This window comes from Rhinichthys klamathensis, unplaced genomic scaffold, assembly GCF_029890125.1.
Source record: "Rhinichthys klamathensis goyatoka isolate OS25496 unplaced genomic scaffold, OSU_Roscu_1.1 h1tg000176l_1, whole genome shotgun sequence".
Classification (NCBI taxonomy): Eukaryota; Metazoa; Chordata; class Actinopteri; order Cypriniformes; family Leuciscidae; genus Rhinichthys; species Rhinichthys klamathensis.
Window position 1 is genome coordinate 5,296,498 of NW_026606705.1, and position 20,961 is coordinate 5,317,458.

Genomic DNA, 20,961 nt, shown 5'->3' on the forward strand with positions numbered 1-20,961 from the left:
CTCCCTGCTAAGTCACTGCCTGATAAAGCAGCAAAGCAATAAGTCAGCTGCCTAAGCTTTCGGACGCAGCCAATATGTCATGGCCATGACCAAACTAAGTGATCTGAACATATCCCTTTTAGGTCACCATACTTACAACTTATATTTGTCACATTTCCACCTAGCCACCATCCTCTGCACTACACTTCCCAGCATCGCTCCTGGTCCCCACCAGCACTTCATCTCCAATCACAAACACCTGCACGTTTGCAATCACATCACCCTCATCACTGCCACTACAAAGGCACACTCCTCACCACAGTTCATTGTCCGACCTGGTTTGATGTATGTGGACTCTTCCCCTTTGTCTCCAGCGATCTCGCTGTCTCCAGCGTCTTCCTTCCCTCTGTGTCTCCGCCAAGATCACCCTTTGGACTCCACTACCCTGCTCACCTCATCCCTGCACCTTTGTTATTCAATAAATCACTGTTCACCATCCACCTTCCTCTCCTGTAACAATAATCCAGGTCATCCGTAACAATATCTGTCTCTTATGGGTATAACTTCCATTAACTAAGCAGAGTAGTACAGTAAATAGTATTGTTCTGGCTATATCTGAACTACCATTGTTACATTTTATGAATAGATGTATTACCTTTGAGTGCAATACTATTCATTCTCTGCAATACTTCATACTCTGGTAGTAACACTCATTAAATTGAATTCACTCTAAACATGAGAAAAACAACAACATAAAACTAAGCTTTATGAAAAAACAAAATACCACAAAGTATTTTCTTCATTGCTAAGCAGGTTTATTCAAGGATAGTCTGGTCTATTGTTTCCAAAATTACTCCTTGAACAAAGAGAAAGACAGAAAGCTAATTCATTCATTTAATTCCATTAATTAAACTAACAGTAAATGTACCATACATGGTACATTTTAGTCATACCCATCCAATAATCTAGAAGAATTTAGTTTTGTATTTGAATAACACTTCCTCTTTAACAATAAAACATTACATGAATAGTTAATGAATTGTTATTACAGAGATTTTGTTTTTCTGTGCATCAACGTCTGGGTTAGATTTAGTAGTTTTCCGAAAGTCCCTTTTCACCTAGCAGTTGGTATTCATTGGTGATATGTTTATTTAAAATATCTCTGATTTGATGTTTAAAGACAAGGAAGTGCTTTCAAATTCATATTTAGAAATCTCATATTTAGATCATTCACACAAAGTATTTTGATATAAATGAAGGATCTTTCATTCATCATGGTTATTGAGCTTTGTTAAAGACCCATGGTGATCGCAGAAGAGTGATGGAAATCCAAAGATCTGCGCTTTCTGCGTCTATATCCAGGGTCGCAGGACTGAAAATGACAGACAAGAAAATACATTTATCATTGACTTCTACAATGCAAAGGCTGTTGAATGTGTTTTCTTTTAAACAGATCTTTCATAAAAGGTTCATAATTTACTTGAAGGCTTCTGTAAAAATAATGCAGTGGATGGACCATTCAAAAATACTGTCCAAACATACCAGTGCACATCTGCCATTCTGTACAAGGCAGAGATGAACCTGACAGTGCAGGAAGATGCGGTCAGAGATTCCTGAGAAGGTGAACATCCTGAAGGAGAAATGGCTTGTCGTATCAACACCATTCTGAAGAACCTCCACTGTGCCATCTTCAGGGTTGGGGCATCTAGGAAGAGAGTAAAGAAGACAATAAAGAAAAAAAAAAGTATAGCATGGTAAGATTTGAATGTAGGCTCCAAGTATTTGGTCATAACCAAACATATGGTACAAACATTTTGGGTAACATTTTATTTTAATGGTCCACTTTCGACATTCTACTATTAAGTAACTTTGCGATTGCATGTTAACTAACTCTCATTAGAGTATTAGTAGATTGTCTCCTTAATATCTGCAAACCCTTTTTTAATGGTCGCCCAACAGTCATTCTATTGACTGTAAGTAACTTTGAAAATGCATGTCAACTTATTCTACTAACCTAACAGTCTACTACAGTTTACTAATACTCAAATGAAAGTTAGTTGACATGTAGTTGCAAAGTTACTTTATAATTAGTAGAATGTTTAAGTGTACCATTGAAATAAAGTGTTACCCAATTTGGTAGTATTAACTTTCTGAGATTACAACAAATTTAGTAATTTAACCATCAAGTCACTCACTCTCTAGTAATTAGACTCCAGCGTATATGATAGTCAATATCATTAACAGGTGTGGCCCAGCAGTTGTCTAGAACCGTTGCAATTTGATTTCTATCCACTCCATCCACCTCAACAGCCACATACATCTGCTGGTTCACCTGTATTTCCACCTCCCCATCAAATGGGCTAGTAAACTGTGCATCATGGTAGGGAATCATGCGGATCCGGTATGTGCCCTGGCCAGCAGGAAGCTCCAGACTCATCTCACTGTGGGCAATTTTTTTTAAAATATTAGCAACCATGACTTACTTAAGTAAATGGTAATGGTGATAGCTCACATTGATAGCTGATGACTCTGACTAGATTCAAACCACCAACCGTTCGCTTACCAGCTCTGAGCCTTAGGCACTGACACAACATAAGACAAGGATAACTACAGACTTACTAAGGCTGCAACCTGTTTTATAACCACTGTAACATTGATCAAAATTCTTAACCCATGTTGAATCAGGTGGAAATTCTCTGGAAAGACCTAAATGAGGTCATTGATTTTATTGAGTTGAGTAGGTAAAAATCAGTCTCTTTCATGTTCTAGACAGACAAGTAAAATATTGGAAATTGAATGAAGTCAATCCAAACAGTTAAAAACATGAAGATTTCCTAAATTGCAATAGTGATTTGCCTCATTAACCGTAATAAAAAAACTATTCATTTTCATAATACTACACGCTTATACACAGAAGGTATTGAGTACCCTTACCCGCCTTCAGCTTGGATACCCATGGGCATAGATAGGGTCTGGATCAGAGGATACGCACAAGAAAATGTAATGTTCAGCCACCTCTCTCTTGAAATGATGCTCTGGCCAGTGCTTCTTAAGTTAGACTGAATGGAGTTTTGGTAGATGAAGTGAGTCCTGTTGCTCTGTGAGGACATGGACAAATGTCAATCTCAAGCTCAATGACAATTTACTAATCATTTACACATCTCTACAGCTCTAGTGATGAAACAGAAATGGAAAGATCATTACCATCAGAATGGTACCACATATGTGGCCTTCATTGTCAAATTGAAATACAAGTCTGCCATGCTCAAGGGTTCCTTGGCAGCTTGGATCATTTAAGTGCAGGGTCTCAGGAGTAAAACCAGATTCAAAGAGCTGGCAGCGGGACAAAGACATGGACCCAGTGCTGCTGGCGCAAGACTCCACAGCATCTGAGCAGATAAAGCATTCAACAGAGATATTTTTTAAGATTTATTTTTGTTGGTGTTTTTGCCTGTATTTATACAGGACAGAAAGGAGAGCAGACAGGAAGCTAATAATAATAATACCGTATTGTTCCGAATATAAGACGAAAAGGCTTTTTGAAGACCAAATCTTGTCTTTTAAAGAAAATACTTAGCATATTTTTCATATTTAATTTTTTTTTTTTTTTTTTTTTGTATTTAGAGTAAATACTGGTAAAATGTACCAACAACCATGACATTCAGAAATAAACACTTTATGGCATAGCTACCATAAAAATAACCTGAAGTTCTCATATCCAGTAGGTTTCACTATGTCTGATTTCTCACCTTTTTATGTATAGTGACAGATGTTGGCAAGTCAAAAAACACAGGTGTTTGATCAACATTACCTATCTGATCCAGGGGATATGAATGTTTTTTCCTTAGGCCGATCACAGCGCTGAAAAGACAGCAGTTCCCTTTCGTTGTCACTCCGAGTTCCGTCGGATGACGACGAATGGGGGTTTCGCTTAGAAGCCAATCAACTTCAAATACTTCAAAACGAGCCAATGGCAAAGAATGCCATGGGTCTGCGGAATTTGCATAGCGTAACTCCGCCTCACCTCGTGAGTATATAAGGAGAACGCTGGCAGCAAACCGGCATGTTTTCGCTTTGGAGCCAAGTTAATCCTTCGTTCCACAAGCCATTCCTGAAATTGTCAGTTCTTCAAACGAGCAAGATTCTCTGGTGTTGGTGTGACGGCGATCTTCGGCGAGCGCGCACTTCCTGCTTATCTGTCTGTGGTTCGACAGCGAGTGTGTTTCTCCCCGAGCGCTTCAACACAATCAGGTTTCTTTTTCTCACAAAAGAGCTTGCACGTGGCACGTCTTTTTAAAGATGCCTCGCCCGTGCACTTCTGGTTGCGGTAGGCTGGTTGACGACTCTGATGGGCACGGGTGCTGCATAGTGTGTTTGGGCATTGATCACGCTAGAGCAGCACTCGTGGATGACTCATGTTCTCTCTGTGGGAACATGACCATCGCAGCATTACGGTCAAGACTCGGTGATCTCGCAAGAGTGAGGGTCCCCTCATCCACACCCCGATCTACTGACTCTAGAAATAGAGCTAGTACTTCGGCTGGTGGCCAGGGTGATCTGAGGGTGACGGTTTGGAACCAAGCGCCGACTATCAGTCCGTGCCCAGCCGCACCCTCTCCAATGCTGCAACCCGTGAGTGTTCAGGGGATTCCGGCGAGATCATCTTCGGGTGTCCCGCGGGTTTCCTTTGGCGCTCCAGAGGAAGATGCCATGTCTATTGCAGCATCACAAGGTGGGTCTGAGTCTGCTGGAAGTGAAGACTCATCACAGCTGCCGCCTTCGGGTGTGACTACAGTTGTGCCAGAGTCAGATCCAGAGATGACGGCCATGCTGTCTCGAGCCGCCGCGAGCATCGGGTTAGAGTGGAACCCTCCGCCCTGCCCCGAGCGCTCGCGGCTGGATGATTGGTATTTGGGTCAGGCTGCGGATCCCCGTCCCCGTCAGGCCCCGATACCTTTCTTCCCGGACGTGCATGATGAAATCTCGAAGTCCTGGAAGACTCCCATGTCTTCCCGCGACCGCTCGATGATTTCATCCGCCTTTCCTCCCCTCGATGAGGCCGCTGCCCGTGGGTACACTGGGCTCCCCCCGGTTGAACGCTTTGTTGCGCGTCTGCGTTAGTGGCGAAGTCCTACAGAGCTGCGGGACAGGCAGCCGCCTCTTTGCATGCCATGGCCATTCTGCAGGTCTACCAGGCCCAGATGCTCAGGGACATGCACGAGGGCAGGACAGACCCGGGGCTCTTCAATGAGCTGCGCGCCGCCACCGACCTTGCTCTCCGAGCGACGAAGGTGACCGCACGCTCCCTGGGTTTGGTGATGTCCACAGCCGTGGTCCAGGAGAGACACCTCTGGCTTAATCTTGCTGATGTGGAGGATGCCGAGCGGTCCCGGCTGCTCGACACCCCCATATCGCAAGATGGCCTTTTCGGCGGTGCAGTCGAGGATTTTGCCCAACAGTTCTCGACTGCCCAGAAACAGACTGAGGCTATTAAGCACATTCTGCCCCGACGGCCCGCTGCTGCCTCCACTCAGCCGACCGGGCAGAATACTCAGTCTGTTTCCCGCCGAGGGCGCCCTCCTACGGCTCCCACCCCTCCCGCCCGGCCCAAGCAGCAGCCTTCACCCGGGCCCGGTCGCGGAGGAGGCCGTAGGAAGGCGCCCCAGCCCTCTCCAGTCCCGCCCCCCGCTAAATGCCGGGTCAAGCGGCGCTCCTGAGACGGGCTGCTCAGGGATGATGTACACTTCTCAGGAGGTGGTAGCAGGACCACTCCTTCCCCCGGTGGAGGGCCGGGGGAGAATCTTGAGAGAAGTGACACATTCATCCCTGAGCATACAGAGTTCTTGGACGACACGGTGCGCCGCCCCCGGGCCGTGCACCCCTCGTCCTCCTCTGTCCCAGAGCCGGATGACAGTGCGTGCCGTCCCCGGACCGCACCACTCTCATCCCCCTCTGTCGCCAGACCCCTGGCAGAGCAGACCCCCGTGGAACGTTCGTCCTTCCCTGGTCTCCTCTGTCAGGGCGCGGTTCATGACTGCACCCCCACATCGGGCCGCTATGCCGTCCACGTCTGGGTCAGTCATACCGCCTCGCTGCCCCACCGACGGGAAGTCTGTGGTTCGCATGACCCCGCTGGTGCAGTCCTTGGGAGCTTGGTTAGAGCTTCCCAACCTGTCCCGCTGGGTCGCACGAACGATCAGGCTCGGCTACGCGATTCAGTTCGCGCGGTCTCCTCCCCGCTTCAGGGGAGTCCACTCCACTTTGGTCGGTGGCAATGCCCCTATCATGAGAGCGGAGGTTGCTACCCTGCTGGCGAAGGGTGCGATCGAGACTGTCCCTCCAGCCGAAATGAGGTCCGGGTTTTACAGCCCCTACTTCATTGTCCCGAAGAAAACCGGTGGGTTACGGCCAATCCTGGACCTGCGCGTATTGAACCGCTCCCTTCACAGGCTGCCGTTCAAGATGCTCACCGCCAAACGCGTTTTCGAATGTGTGCGGCACCAGGATTGGTTTGCAGCGATCGACCTGAAGGACGCCTACTTTCATGTCTCCATTCTCCCTCGACACAGACCGTTCCTACGGTTTGCTTTCGAGGGACAGGCATATCAGTACGCAGTTCTCCCATTCGGGCTAGCCCTGTCCCCTCGCGTCTTCACGAAGGTCGTCGAGGCAGCCCTTGTTCCCCTCCGGGAACACGGGGTTCGCATTCTGAACTATCTCGACGACTGGCTGATTCTAGCTCACTCTCGAGATCAGCTTTGCGAACACAGGGATTTGGTACTCCGCCATGTAGCCCGTTTGGGCCTTCGGGTCAACTGGGAGAAGAGCAAACTTTGCCCCGCGCAGAGGATCTCTTTTCTCGGTATGGAGATCGACTCGGTCGCCATGTCCGCGCAGCTTACGAGCGAGCGCGCGCAGTCACTGCTGACTTGCCTGAGACAGTTCGAGGGCAAGAGTGCGGTTCCACTGAAACTTTTTCAGAGGCTCCTGGGGCATATGGCATCTGCAGCCGCGGCAACGCCGCTCGGATTGCTTCATATGAGACCGCTTCAGCTTTGGCTTCGCGACCGAGTCCCGAGGTGGGCATGGCAACACGGCACGCTCCGAGTACCAGTTACTCCGACCTGCCGTCAGACCTTCACCCCGTGGGGGAACCTCAGCTTTCTACGGGCAGGAGTGCCTCTGGAACGAGCTTCCCGGCATGTTGTTGTAACGACAGATGCCTCCACCACGGGCTGGGGTGCCATGTGCAATGGACGTGCTGCCGCGGGCTCCTGGACAGGACCCCACCGCTTATGGCACATCAATTGCCTCGAGTTGCTGGCTGTACAGCTCGCCCTGCGCCGCTTCCGAGCCGTGCTCTCGGGCCAGCATGTACTAGTCCGATCAGACAATACCGCGACCGTAGCGTACATCAACCGTCAAGGTGGTCTGCGCTCCCGCCGTATGTCGCAACTCGCCCGCCACCTCCTCTTATGGAGTCGGAAGCATCTGAGGTCGCTTCGAGCCATTTTCATCCCTGGAGCCCTGAACTGTGCAGCCGACGAGCTGTCACGGCTTCAGCCCCTCCCCGGAGATTGGCGACTCCATCCCCAGACGGTTCAGCTGATTTGGGACCAGTTCGGGGACGCACAGATAGATCTGTTTGCCTCTCACGACTCGACCCATTGCGCCCAGTATTATTCCCTGACCGAGGGCACGCTCGGCACGGATGCTCTGGCGCACAGCTGGCCGCGGGGCCGCAAATATGCGTTTCCCCCAGTGAGCCTTCTTGCGCAACTCCTGCGCAAGGTCAGGGAGGACGAGGAGCAGGTCACTCTGGTCGCGCCGTACTGGCCCACCCGGACCTGGTTCTCCGAACTTGTACTCCTCGCGACAGCACCTCCTTGGCCCATACCTCTGAGGAAGGACCTACTTTCTCAGGGACGGGGCACCCTATGGCACCCTCGTCCCGATCTTTGGAACCTCCACGTGTGGCTCCTGGACGGGACGAGGCAGGTTTGAGTACCCTGCCACCAGCGGTGGCGGCTACCATCACTTCCGCTAGAGCGTCGTCCACGAGACACCTCTATGCGTTGAAGTGGAACCTCTTCGTCAACTGGTGCTCTTCTCACCGAGAAGACCCCCGGAGATGTTCGATCAACGTCGTGCTTTCCTTCCTTCAAGAGGGGTTGGAGCGAAGGCTGTCTCCCTCCACCCTCAAGGTCTATGTCGCCGCTATTGCCGCACAGCATGATCTTATAGAAGGTAAGTCGGTGGGGAAGCATGACCTGATCGTCAGGTTCCTGAGAGGAGCGAGGAGACTGAATCCTCCTCGCCCTCCTCTCGTACCCTCTTGGGACCTCGCAGTGGTCCTAACTGCCCTGCGTAGTGCTCCCTTTGAGCCTTTGCAGTCAGTCGAGCTAAACTTCCTATCTATGAAGACAGCGCTTCTGACTGCGTTGGCCTCCGTTAAGAGGGTGGGGGACCTGCACGCATTCTCCGTTGACGAAGCGTGCCTAGAATTCGGGCCGGGCTATTCTCACGTGATCCTGAGACCCCGGCTTGGATATGTGCCCAAGGTTCCTACCACTCCCTTCCGGGACCAGGTGGTGAACCTACAAGCGCTGCCCCCGGAGGAGGCAGACCCAGCCTTGGCACTGCTCTGTCCAGTACGTGCTCTTCGCATCTATGTAGACAGAACGCAGTGTTTCAGGACCTCAGACCAGCTCTTTGTCTGTTATGGTGGGAAGCTGAAGGGAAAGGCTCTCTCCAAGCAAAGGTTGTCTCACTGGATAGTGGACGCCATTGCTTTGGCATACCAGCAGCAAGGTCGACCGTGCCCCCTTGGTGTGACTGCCCACTCCACCCGGAGTGTGGCATCCTCTTGGGCTCTAGCGCATGGCGCCTCGCTAACAGACATCTGCAGAGCTGCAGGCTGGGCGACACCTAACACATTCGCCAGATTCTACAATCTCCGAGTGGAGCCAGTGTCCTCTCATGTACTCGCTTCAACCAGCTAGTACCGGACCCGCTCAGGTGTCTTCGCTTGCTCGCCACTCCACTCCACGGACTGGATACGTGCGATATTCTCCTCAGGTGAGCTTCTCCGAAAGCCCTGAGTTCCTCCAGCACTCCTGACGTCGGCGCCAGTGTCTTTTGCCTGCGCGTCGGCTAGGTGCCTCCCGTGTGCATGGTACCTCCCGGAGCTACCCCCACATGTGTATTCCCACTGTAAGCCTCTCTGAGCATGTGTCTTTCCCTTGGCAAGCCACCTTGCCACCCCTGGGGTTGAAATATTCCACCTGCGGCTGGACACCCCAGTGATTCCCCATATGCATCCCTCGGGTCATATGTGTATTCTTAAGTCCCCCCCTCTGGGTTGGCAGTAATTGCATACTTCCCTAAGATCTGGGATATGCTCCCCAGTGTACCTTGGTATTCCTGTGTTAAATAGGAGTCCTTCGTCCGTGCTAGTCTCACGACAGGGATCTCAGATTTACGCAGGGCACTGGAAGACAGCTGAGAAATGGCGTGATTAGACTGGTATCCCCATTCGTCGTCATCCGACGGAACTCGGAGTGACAACGAAAGGGAACGTCTCGGTTACGGATGTAACCCTCGTTCCCTGAGTAGGGAACGGAGACGTTCCGTCTTCCTGCCACTTCCGCTGTACCGCGGGGATCGCCTGAACTCAGGTTGGCTCCTCAGCGAAGAAACATGCCGGTTTGCTGCCAGCGTTCTCCTTATATACTCACGAGGTGAGGCGGAGTTACGCTATGCAAATTCCGCAGACCCATGGCATTCTTTGCCATTGGCTCGTTTTGAAGTATTTGAAGTTGATTGGCTTCTAAGCGAAACCCCCATTCGTCGTCATCCGACGGAACGTCTCCGTTCCCTACTCAGGGAACGAGGGTTACATCCGTAACCGAGACGTTTCTCCCTGAAGTTGGAGGGCAAGCGCTAATCCGTTATGCCGCATCAAAGCGGCCGGTTTGAGGATATTAACAGACAAGTGTGTCAGTAAGTAGCCAAAATAAGAAATGATGGGCTTCGATGGTGGGTAAGCTCAGCTTTTTGGCGATATCCAGTGTCTTCAGCTGAATGATGGCTCTGGTTTTGGGCAGCCCCTAATTTCTTTTTTTTTTTTGGCTACGTACTGACACACTTTGCCTGTCAGTTTCTTCCTTATGAAGGATTGGTGCACTTTTTTGGTCTTCAAAATCAATTCCTACATTCACTGCCATTGTAAAGCTTGGAAGAGCCAGGACATTGTTAAATTTAACTCTGATTGTATTCATCTGAAAGAACAAAATCATATACACCGAGGATGGCTTGAGGATGAGAAACGTGACCTTCAAATGAAAGATTGGTATCAACGAGCACACCCAGGTTCCTAACCGACGACGAAGACTTGACAGAGCAGCCATCAAGTGTTAGACAGTATTTTAGGTTATTGCGTGAGGATGTTTTTTGTCCAATAATTAGAATCTCTGTTTTTTCATAATTAAGTAGTAGGAAATTACTAGTCATCCAGTTTTTTAAATCAGCTAAGCATTCCGTTACTTTTGTGAATTGTAAGTTTCGTCAGGGCGTGAAGAAATGTAGAGCTGAATATCATCAGCATAACAGTGAAAGCTAATGCCATGCTTCCTAATGATATCTCCCAAGGGTAGCATGTACAGAGTGAACAGCAACGGTCCTAGAACTGAGCCTTGTGGTACACCATACTGAACTTTTGATCAATATGACATCTCTTCATTTACTGCTACAAACTGATAACGGTCAGATAGGTATGATTTGAACCGTGCCAATGCAATTCCACTAATACCAACATCATTTTCGAGTCTATTCAAAAAAATATTGTGGTCGATAGTGTCAAATGCAGGACTAAGATCGAGTAACACTAACAGAGAGATACAACCATGATCGGATGATAAGAGCAAATCATTTGTAACTAATGATAGCAGTCTCAGTACTATGGTACGGTCTAAATCCTGACTGGAAATCCTCGCAGATCCCATTTCTTTCTAAAAAGGAACATAGTTGTGAGGATACTGCCCTTTATAGTATCTTTGACAGAAAAGGTAGATGGCCGCCCGAGGGCTCGTCACCACCATGGCCACCCGAAGGGTCTTCACCGCCGTGGCCGCCCGAGGGGTCTTCGCCGCCACGGCCGCCTGAAGGGTCTTCACCGCCGTGGCCGCCCGAGGGGTCTTCGCGGCCGCCCGAGGGGTCTTCACAGGACGGCCCGCCACGTCCTGCTCCGCCCTGGTCGCCTGCGCAGCCTGCTCCGCCCACGTTCCATGGCCCCGGTTTCCCGTGCAGGCCTGGCCCTCCATCCCTCCCCCAAGTCCGCCTCCGCCCTCCTGAACTTTTTGGTGTGTTATGGGCATCAGGAGCCGCCCATAGGGAGGGGGCTATGTCACGGTGTGGGTTTGTCTTGTCAAGTTTAGTGGTTCCCTGTCTGTCTATTAGTCTTCCCAGGTGTTTCCCGTTAACCACGCCCCCTTGTTATCCTGTTTAGATCTTTGCCCCTGTATTTAAGCCCTGTGTTTCAGTCCAGTCTTTGTGAGTTCTCGTATTGTTGTAATGCTGTATGCACGCTGTCCTGTTCCTGAGTCTGGTTACCAAGTCTTTATTTGTTTAGTTTCTAGTTTATTTAAATAAAACACTGCTGCACGTGGATCCTGCTTTTGCCTCTACTTCAGCCGCTACATAACAATAATAATAATGCAAGAAGGATTTTAGTTAAATGCATGAATGCACAACAACTGTGAGAGAACTCACCATAGATTTCATGATTTGGATTTTGTCCATCCAAGCAAGCACAGCCATTGACACCACTTCTCTCCTGACAAGCCTCATTTTCAGTGCAAGTATCACAAACTAAAAAAGAAAATAAGAAGAACATTGCACAAAACAACATGAAAGCTATCATTCACTTGGATCTTGACCTACCCAAATGTGTTAAATTATATCAGTATATATATCAGAATATATGAAGACTATAACCATTATTTACACATTGAAAAAATGAGTTGAAACAGAGAAAAAATAATAGCCATTACCATCGTGACTGCCATCAACAAAGAAAACCCAACGACCGTTATCATTGACATTGCTGTTGGATGACAGTTCAGCAGCACTCAATGATGAAATGGAAGCTTTAGCGTTAAGTTCTGCCGGGAAGACTCAATTGCAACGTCACTTATTACCTTCTCATCTATCCAATCGTGTCTAATACTTGCGGTATAAAAGACCAGTACTTACACATGTCTGAGTTCGCAGATGCTGACGCTTTCATTCACCTCCATCCTCCCCACCACCACCAGGATGGTCCCTTCCCCTCCATCCTCCCCACCACCACCAGGATGGTCCCTTCCTATACCTCACAGGGGGTCGGCTGCGCCCCTGCCTTCGTCTTCAGGCAGGAAATGCAGAGTCCGGACCCTCGGATTGCGAGCTATGGACGGGGCCTACGCCAAAGAACTTTATTGCTTGCTGGGCTATCAATAAATGTATTTATTGTTACAGTATTTATTCTCCCGAGTCTTTCTGGTAGAAATGGCAAACGAGTGTGAAGAGTTCACTGTGTCAAAGCCAGCCTGAATGAAATATGATATGTTAACTGGAAAAATTTGGAGACTAAAATCATTTTTAATAATAACAAAATTTACAACTTACTAGCCAAACTTGTCCTGTTTCTGCAATATCACCATAGTTGATCAGGATGAAAGAGCGATCACCATTGGAGGCTAAAACCACTTGGAAAGTGACCGACTTCAAAGATAAAACAAACATTGAACAATTGAGAACATTCATAACTAAAGACACAAATAGAGCATTCATCAAAAATCAGAGATTAGGTCTTACCCCTCCACCAGTGATGTACGGGACACGGTCCCAGGTAGCCACAAAGGCTGATGAAGCGGTAAAAGGCACGTTAGGGAAATATTGGTGAACAGCTTCAGTGACTTGTGCCAGTACAGCACTGCTTGAATCCTCTCTATAGGAGATTGTTCCACCATTTACATTGTAAAGGTCAGTCCATAGAGGAGCAATGATGTCTATTCCAGCGTTCAGATAAGGGACGTAGGCAGATAGTGGTTGAGTAAACGTCAAGTGACCATTGTTGTTCACCTAAAATTCAGATCAAATTACTGTAGAATTATCTGCTACCAGTCAAAAGTATCATTCGGTTTACAAACACGTTTAAAAATATCCAGTTGTACACTTAGACAAGAGAAAACTCTCTTGACTAAAGAGAATTTGATAACAAATATTGATGCATAATTAATTGATAATGTAATAAAAGGAAAAAAATCTTTAACCAAGAAGAAAAAGTCCAATGCTTACATAGATCTGATTGTATACACGTCCAAAGTATTTGAAAGGCTGCTGCAAGTAAATGGCTTCAGAGCTTCCATCATCCGAAATGGGGTTTACTACGTCTCCATCCCCAAACGGCAGGAAATTAGCTGGCAAAAGGAAAAGCATAAGCACCAGTGAATTGTTTAGTACTTCCACAGAAATGTATAACCTCAAAAATGCTACTGGTTAAAAGTTTGAGGATCATGTTGCAGACAAACAGGCAACTCTTTGGCTTACAGTATGCCGATCTATCAACGCGGAAAGACCAGCGACCATCCACATTGATATTACTGCTGGATGAGAGTTCTGGGGCACTGGCCGCTGGAATTGTGAAAGAAGTGACAGAGTCCACTGTGTCATAACCAGCCTGTAAAAGTAAAAAAAAAGAGTATTTAAAGCCTCAAGCAAATCCTATTCAAATTAAGCCATCTCTTGCCTATACATTTTCATTCGGTCACAAGTAATTTCTTGTCATTCAATTCTGCTATTTGTAAAAATGTGTTAGGATTTTCTCTCCACTCACCAGCCAAACTTGTCCTGTTTCTGCAATATCACCATAGTTGATCAGGATGAAAGAGCGATCACCATTGGAGGCTAAAACCACTTGGAAAGTGACCGACTTCAAAGATAAAACAAGCATTGAACAATTGAGAACATTCATAACTAAAGACACAAATAGAGCATTCATCAAAAATCAGAGATTAGGTCTTACCCCTCCACCAGTGATGTACGGGACACGGTCCCAGGTAGCCACAAAGGCTGATGAAGCGGTAAAAGGCACGTTAGGGAAATATTGGTGAACAGCTTCAGTGACTTGTGCCAGTACAGCACTGCTTGAATCCTCTCTATAGGAGATTGTTCCACCATTTACATTGTAAAGGTCAGTCCATAGAGGAGCAATGATGTCTATTCCAGCGTTCAGATAAGGGACGTAGGCAGATAGTGGTTGAGTAAACGTCAAGTGACCATTGTTGTTCACCTAAAATTCAGATCAAATTACTGTAGAATTATCTGCTACCAGTCAAAAGTATCATTCGGTTTACAAACACGTTTAAAAATATCCAGTTGTACACTTAGACAAGAGAAAACTCTCTTGACTAAAGAGAATTTGATAACAAATATTGATGCATAATTAATTGATAATGTAATAAAAAGAAAAAAATCTTTAACCAAGAAGAAAAAGTCCAATGCTTACATAGATCTGATTGTATACGCGTCCAAAGTATTTGAAAGGCTGCTGCAAGTAAATGGCTTCAGAGCTTCCATCATCCGAAATGGGGTTTACTACGTCTCCATCCCCAAACGGCAGGAAATTAGCTGGCAAAAGGAAAAGCATAAGCACCAGTGAATTGTTTAGTACTTCCACAGAAATGTATAACCTCAAAAATGCTACTGGTTAAAAGTTTGAGGTTCATGTTGAAGAAAAACAGGCAACTCTTTGGCTTACAGTATGCCGATCTATCAACATGGAAAGACCAGCGACCTTCCACATTGATATTACTGCTGGATGAGAGTTCTGGGGCACTGGCCACTGGAATTGTGAAAGAATTGACAGAGTCCACTGTGTCATAACCAGCCTGTAAAAGTAAAAAAGAGTATTTAAAACTGCAACCAAATCCTATTCCAACTAAACCATCTCTTGCTTATCAGTAAGGTATGAATTTGACCATAAGCAATTTCTAGTCAGCCATTTCTGCTATTTGTAAAAAGTGCTAGGATCTTCACTCCACTTACCAGCCAAATTTGTCCTGTTTCTGCAATATCACCATAGTTGATCAGGATGAAAGACCGTTCCCCATTGGAGGCTAAAACCACTTGGAACGTGACCGACTTCAAAGATCAAACAAAAAACAAACATTGAACAATTGAGAACATTCATAACTAAAGACACACATAGAGCATTCATCAAAAATCAGAGATTAGGTCTTACCCCTCCACCAGTGATGTACGGGACACGGTCCCAGGTAGCCACAAAGGCTGATGAAGCGGTAAAAGGCACGTTAGGGAAATATTGGTGAACAGCTTCAGTGACTTGTGCCAGTACAGCACTGCTTGTATCCTCTCTATAGGAGATCGTTCCATTATTTTCATTGTAAAGGTCAGTCCATAGAGGAGCAATGATGTCTATTCCAGCGTTCAGATAAGGGATGTAGGCAGATAGTGGTTGAGTAAATGTCAAGTGGCCATTGTTGTTTACCTAAAATGCAGATCAAATTGCTGTAGAATTATCTGCTACCAGTCAAAAGTATCATTCAGTTTACAAACACGTTAAAAAAACATCCAGTTGTACACTTAAACAGGAGAAAACTCTCTTGACTAAAGAGAAATTGAGAAAAATATTGATGCATAATTAATTGATGATGTATTAAATGGAAAAACATCTACAACCAAAAAGAAAAAGTCCAATGCTTACATAGATCTGATTGTATACACGTCCAAAGTATTTGAAAGGCTGCTGCAAGAAAATGGCTTCAGAGCTTCCATCATCCGAAATGGGGTTTACTACGTCTCCATCCCCAAACGGCAGGAAATTAGCTGGCAAAAGGAAAAGTATAAGCACCAGTGAATTTTTTAGTACTTCCAAAGGAATATAAGCTCAAAAATGCTACTGGTTAAAAGTTTGAGGATCATGTTGCAGACAAACAGGCAACTCTTTGGCTTACAGTATGCCGATCTATCAACGCGGAAAGACCAGCGACCATCCACATTGATATTACTGCTGGATGAGAGTTCTGGGGCACTGGCCGCTGGAATTGTGAAAGAAGTGACAGAGTCCACTGTGTCATAACCAGCCTGTAAAAGTAAAAAAAAGAGTATTTAAAGCCTCAAGCAAATCCTATTCCAATTAAGCCATCTCTTGCCTATACATTTTAATTCGGTCACAAGTAATGCCTTGTCATTCATTTCTGCTATTTGTAAAATGTGTTAGGATTTTCTCTCCACTCACCAGCCAAACTTGTCCTGTTTCTGCAATATCACCATAGTTGATCAGGATGAAAGAGCGATCACCATTGGAGACTAAAACCAGTTGGAAAGTAGCCAACTTTCAAAAATAAAAATAAAAACAAACATTGAACAATTGAGAACATTCATGACCAAAAAACACACAGAGCATTCATAAAAAATCAGAGATTAGGTCTTACCCCTCCACCCGTGTAGTACGGCACACTTTCCCAGGTAGCCACAAAGGCTGATGAAGCGGTAAAAGGCACGTTAGGGAAATATTGGTGAACAGCTTCAGTGACTTGTGCCAGTACAGCACTGCTTGTATCCTCTCTATAGGAGATTGTTCCACCATTTACATTGTTAAGGTCAGTCCATAGAGGAGCAATGATGTCTATTCCAGTGTTCAGATAAGGGATGTAGGCAGATAGTGGTTGAGTAAATGTCAAGTGACCATTGTTGTTCACCTAAAATTCAGATCAAATTGCTGTAGAATTATCTGCTACCAGTCAAAAGTATAATTTAGTTTACAAACACGTTTAAAAGTATCCAGTTGTACACTTAGACAAGAGAAAACTCTCTTGACTAAAGAGAATTTGATAACAAATATTGATGCATAATTAATTGATAATGTAATAAAAGGAAAAAAATCTTTAACCAAGAAGAAAAAGTCCAATGCTTACATAGATCTGATTGTATACGCGTCCAAAGTATTTGAAAGGCTGCTGCAAGTAAATGACTTCAGAGCTTCCATCATCCGAAATGGGGTTTACTACGTCTCCATCCCCAAACGGCAGGAAATTAGCTGGCAAAAGGAAAAGCATAAGCACCAGTGAATTGTTTAGTACTTCCACAGAAATGTATAACCTCAAAAATGCTACTGGTTAAAAGTTTGAGGATCATGTTGAAGAAAAACAGGCAACTCTTTGGCTTACAGTATGCCGATCTATCAACATGGAAAGACCAGCGACCTTCCACATTGATATTACTGCTGGATGAGAGTTCTGGGGCACTGGCCACTGGAATTGTGAAAGAATTGACAGAGTCCACTGTGTCATAACCAGCCTGTAAAAGTAAAAAAGAGTATTTAAAACTGCAACCAAATCCTATTCCAACTAAACCATCTCTTGCTTATCAGTAAGGTATGAATTTGACCATAAGCAATTTCTAGTCAGCCATTTCTGCTATTTGTAAAAAGTGCTAGGATCTTCACTCCACTTACCAGCCAAATTTGTCCTGTTTCTGCAATATCACCATAGTTGATCAGGATGAAAGACCGTTCCCCATTGGAGGCTAAAACCACTTGGAACGTGACCGACTTCAAAGATCAAACAAAAAACAAACATTGAACAATTGAGAACATTCATAACTAAAGACACACATAGAGCATTCATCAAAAATCAGAGATTAGGTCTTACCCCTCCACCAGTGATGTACGGGACACGGTCCCAGGTAGCCACAAAGGCTGATGAAGCGGTAAAAGACACGTTAGGGAAATATTGGTGAACAGCTTCAGTGACTTGTGCCAGTACAGCACTGCTTGTATCCTCTCTATAGGAGATCGTTCCATTATTTTCATTGTAAAGGTCAGTCCATAGAGGAGCAATGATGTCTATTCCAGCGTTCAGATAAGGGATGTAGGCAGATAGTGGTTCAGTAAATGTCAAGTGGCCATTGTTGTTTACCTAAAATGCAGATCAAATTGCTGTAGAATTATCTGCTACCAGTCAAAAGTATCATTCAGTTTACAAACACGTTAAAAAAACATCCAGTTGTACACTTAAACAGGAGAAAACTCTCTTGACTAAAGAGAAATTGAGAAAAATATTGATGCATAATTAATTGATGATGTATTAAATGGAAAAACATCTACAACCAAAAAGAAAAAGTCCAATGCTTACATAGATCTGATTGTATACACGTCCAAAGTATTTGAAAGGCTGCTGCAAGAAAATGGCTTCAGAGCTTCCGTCATCCGAAATGGGGTTTACTACGTCTCCATCCCCAAACGGCAGGAAATTAGCTGGCAAAAGGAAAAGTATAAGCACCAGTGAATTTTTTAGTACTTCCAAAGGAATATAAGCTCAAAAATGCTACTGGTTAAAAGTTTGAGGATCATGTTGCAGACAAACAGGCAACTCTTTGGCTTACAGTATGCCGATCTATCAACGCGGAAAGACCAGCGACCATCCACATTGATATTACTGCTGGATGAGAGTTCTGGGGCACTGGCCGCTGGAATTGTGAAAGAAGTGACAGAGTCCACTGTGTCATAACCAGCCTGTAAAAGTAAAAAAAAAGAGTATTTAAAGCCTCAAGCAAATCCTATTCCAATTAAGCCATCTCTTGCCTATACATTTTAATTCGGTCACAAGTAATGCCTTGTCATTCATTTCTGCTATTTGTAAAATGTGTTAGGATTTTCTCTCCACTCACCAGCCAAACTTGTCCTGTTTCTGCAATATCACCATAGTTGATCAGGATGAAAGAGCGATCACCATTGGAGACTAAAACCAGTTGGAAAGTAGCCGACTTTCAAAAATAAAAATAAAAACAAACATTGAACAATTGAGAACATTCATGACCAAAAAACACACAGAGCATTCATAAAAAATCAGAGATTAGGTCTTACCCCTCCACCCGTGTAGTACGGCACACTTTCCCAGGTAGCCACAAAGGCTGATGAAGCGGTAAAAGGCACGTTAGGGAAATATTGGTGAACAGCTTCAGTGACTTGTGCCAGTACAGCACTGCTTGTATCCTCTCTATAGGAGATTGTTCCACCATTTACATTGTTAAGGTCAGTCCATAGAGGAGCAATGATGTCTATTCCAGTGTTCAGATAAGGGACGTAGGCAGATAGTGGTTGAGTAAATGTCAAGTGACCATTGTTGTTCACCTAAAATTCAGATCAAATTGCTGTAGAATTATCTGCTACCAGTCAAAAGTATAATTTAGTTTACAAAGACGTTAAAAAACATCCAGTTTTACACTTAAACAGGAGAAAACTCTCTTGACTAAAGAGAATTTGAGAAAAATATTGATGCATAATTAATTGATGATGTATTAAATGGAAAAACATCTTCAACCAAAAAGAAAAAGTCCAATGCTTACATAGATCTGATTGTATACACGTCCAAAGTATTTGAAAGGCTGCTGCAAGAAAATGGCTTCAGAGCTTCCATCATCCGAAATGGGGTTTACTACGTCTCCATCCCCAAACGGCAGGAAATTAGCTGGCAAAAGGAAAAGTATAAGCACCAGTGAATTTTTTAGTACTTCCAAAGGAATATAAGCTCAAAAATGCTACTGGTTAAAAGTTTGAGGATCATGTTGCAGACAAACAGGCAACTCTTTGGCTTACAGTATACCGATCTATCAACACGGAAAGACCAGCGACCATCCACATTGATATTACTGCTGGATGAGAGTTCTGGGGCACTGGCCGCTGGAATTGTGAAAGAAGTGACAGAGTCCACTGTGTCATAACCAGCCTGTAAAAGTAAAAAAAAGAGTATTTAAAGCCTCAAGCAAATCCTATTCCAATTAAGCCATCTCTTGCCTATACATTTTAATTCGGTCACAAGTAATGCCTTGTCATTCATTTCTGCTATTTGTAAAATGTGTTAGGATTTTCTCTCCACTCACCAGCCAAACTTGTCCTGTTTCTGCAATATCACCATAGTTGATCAGGATGAAAGAGCGTTCACCATTGGAGACTAAAACCAGTTGGAAAGTAGCCGACTTTCAAAAATAAAAATAAAAACAAACATTGAACAATTGAGAACATTCATGACCAAAAAACACACAGAGCATTCATCAAAAATCAGAAATTAGGTCTTACCCCTCCACCCGTGTAGTACGGCACACTTTCCCAGGTAGCCACAAAGGCTGATGAAGCGGTAAAAGGCACGTTAGGGAAATATTGGTGAACAGCTTCAGTGACTTGTGCCAGTACAGCACTGCTTGTATCCTCTCTATAGGAGATTGTTCCACCATTTACATTGTTAAGGTCAGTCCATAGAGGAGCAATGATGTCTATTCCAGCGTTCAGATAAGGGACGTAGACAGATAGTGGTTGAGTAAATGTCAAGTGACCATTGTTGTTCACCTAAAATTCAGATCAAATTGCTGTAGAATTATCTGCAACCATTTAATAGTATCAATGCCCCTATTATGGTTTTTCGAATATTCCCTTTAATGGAGTGTGTAAATAATAAAGCTGTTTCTGAATGTAAACGTTCTGCAAAGTTGTTAAGTCAAAAGTGCATGATAAATAAATTTATTGTCTCCCAAAAGAAAGAATCGACTCTGAACCGCCTTTAAGAGTCGTTTTTCGTTCGAATCCTACTGCTTTACGGTTCTACGTCACTAGAAGATACATTTGCACAATGCCCGCCTATGTTGTACGTTGTCCGCCTGCAAACAACTTGACCAGCCCTCAAACATGTAATTTTACTGACAACTGTTTCTCAAATCTCGGAGTACAACGTTGGATTTGCAAAACTCTCGTTCTTGAAAGATGGATCAGTACCTAGTTTATTCGGACCAGCTTGCTCCTCAGAATCAATTTTCTATGTGTTCAAAATACTTCGTTTTTTGTTTTATATTGTGTACGTTTCTGGCTAACCGGCTAACTCACTGTATTACTGTCTTATTGAAATAAGAAGTTCTGCTAAGCAGCTA

The 20,961-nt window shown here is 45.0% G+C and overlaps 2 protein-coding genes across 2 annotated transcripts in view; both read right to left on the bottom strand.

Moving 5' to 3' along the window:
- Positions 1–904: 904 nt before the first annotated feature.
- LOC130092472 (pancreatic secretory granule membrane major glycoprotein GP2-like) lies at positions 905–12,116 on the bottom strand. Its single transcript, XM_056260328.1, has 7 exons — positions 12,030–12,116; positions 11,749–11,847; positions 3,184–3,368; positions 2,914–3,077; positions 2,175–2,420; positions 1,522–1,684; positions 905–1,351 (listed from the first exon to the last, which is right to left on the bottom strand). Exons 3-7 carry the CDS (start codon positions 3,331–3,333, stop codon positions 1,271–1,273), a joined length of 804 nt encoding a protein of 267 aa, XP_056116303.1. The 5' UTR covers positions 3,334–3,368; positions 11,749–11,847; positions 12,030–12,116; the 3' UTR covers positions 905–1,270.
- Positions 12,117–12,527: 411 nt separating this feature from the next.
- Positions 12,528–20,961, bottom strand: part of LOC130092597 (uncharacterized) — a gene marked incomplete at its 3' end in the record, with an annotated part of 31,904 nt that continues 23,470 nt past the window's right edge. The window contains exons 5-23 of the mRNA XM_056260497.1: positions 20,120–20,386; positions 19,924–20,019; positions 19,640–19,769; positions 19,390–19,511; positions 18,908–19,174; positions 17,498–17,593; positions 17,211–17,340; positions 16,959–17,080; positions 16,476–16,742; positions 15,067–15,162; positions 14,780–14,909; positions 14,528–14,649; positions 14,045–14,311; positions 13,856–13,951; positions 13,570–13,699; positions 13,318–13,439; positions 12,835–13,101; positions 12,646–12,741; positions 12,528–12,566 (exon numbers count right to left, since the gene is read on the bottom strand). Of these exons, the coding sequence (XP_056116472.1) occupies positions 12,528–12,566; positions 12,646–12,741; positions 12,835–13,101; positions 13,318–13,439; positions 13,570–13,699; positions 13,856–13,951; positions 14,045–14,311; positions 14,528–14,649; positions 14,780–14,909; positions 15,067–15,162; positions 16,476–16,742; positions 16,959–17,080; positions 17,211–17,340; positions 17,498–17,593; positions 18,908–19,174; positions 19,390–19,511; positions 19,640–19,769; positions 19,924–20,019; positions 20,120–20,386 (2,862 nt within the window). The remainder of the gene's footprint in view (positions 12,567–12,645; positions 12,742–12,834; positions 13,102–13,317; positions 13,440–13,569; positions 13,700–13,855; positions 13,952–14,044; positions 14,312–14,527; positions 14,650–14,779; positions 14,910–15,066; positions 15,163–16,475; positions 16,743–16,958; positions 17,081–17,210; positions 17,341–17,497; positions 17,594–18,907; positions 19,175–19,389; positions 19,512–19,639; positions 19,770–19,923; positions 20,020–20,119; positions 20,387–20,961) is intronic.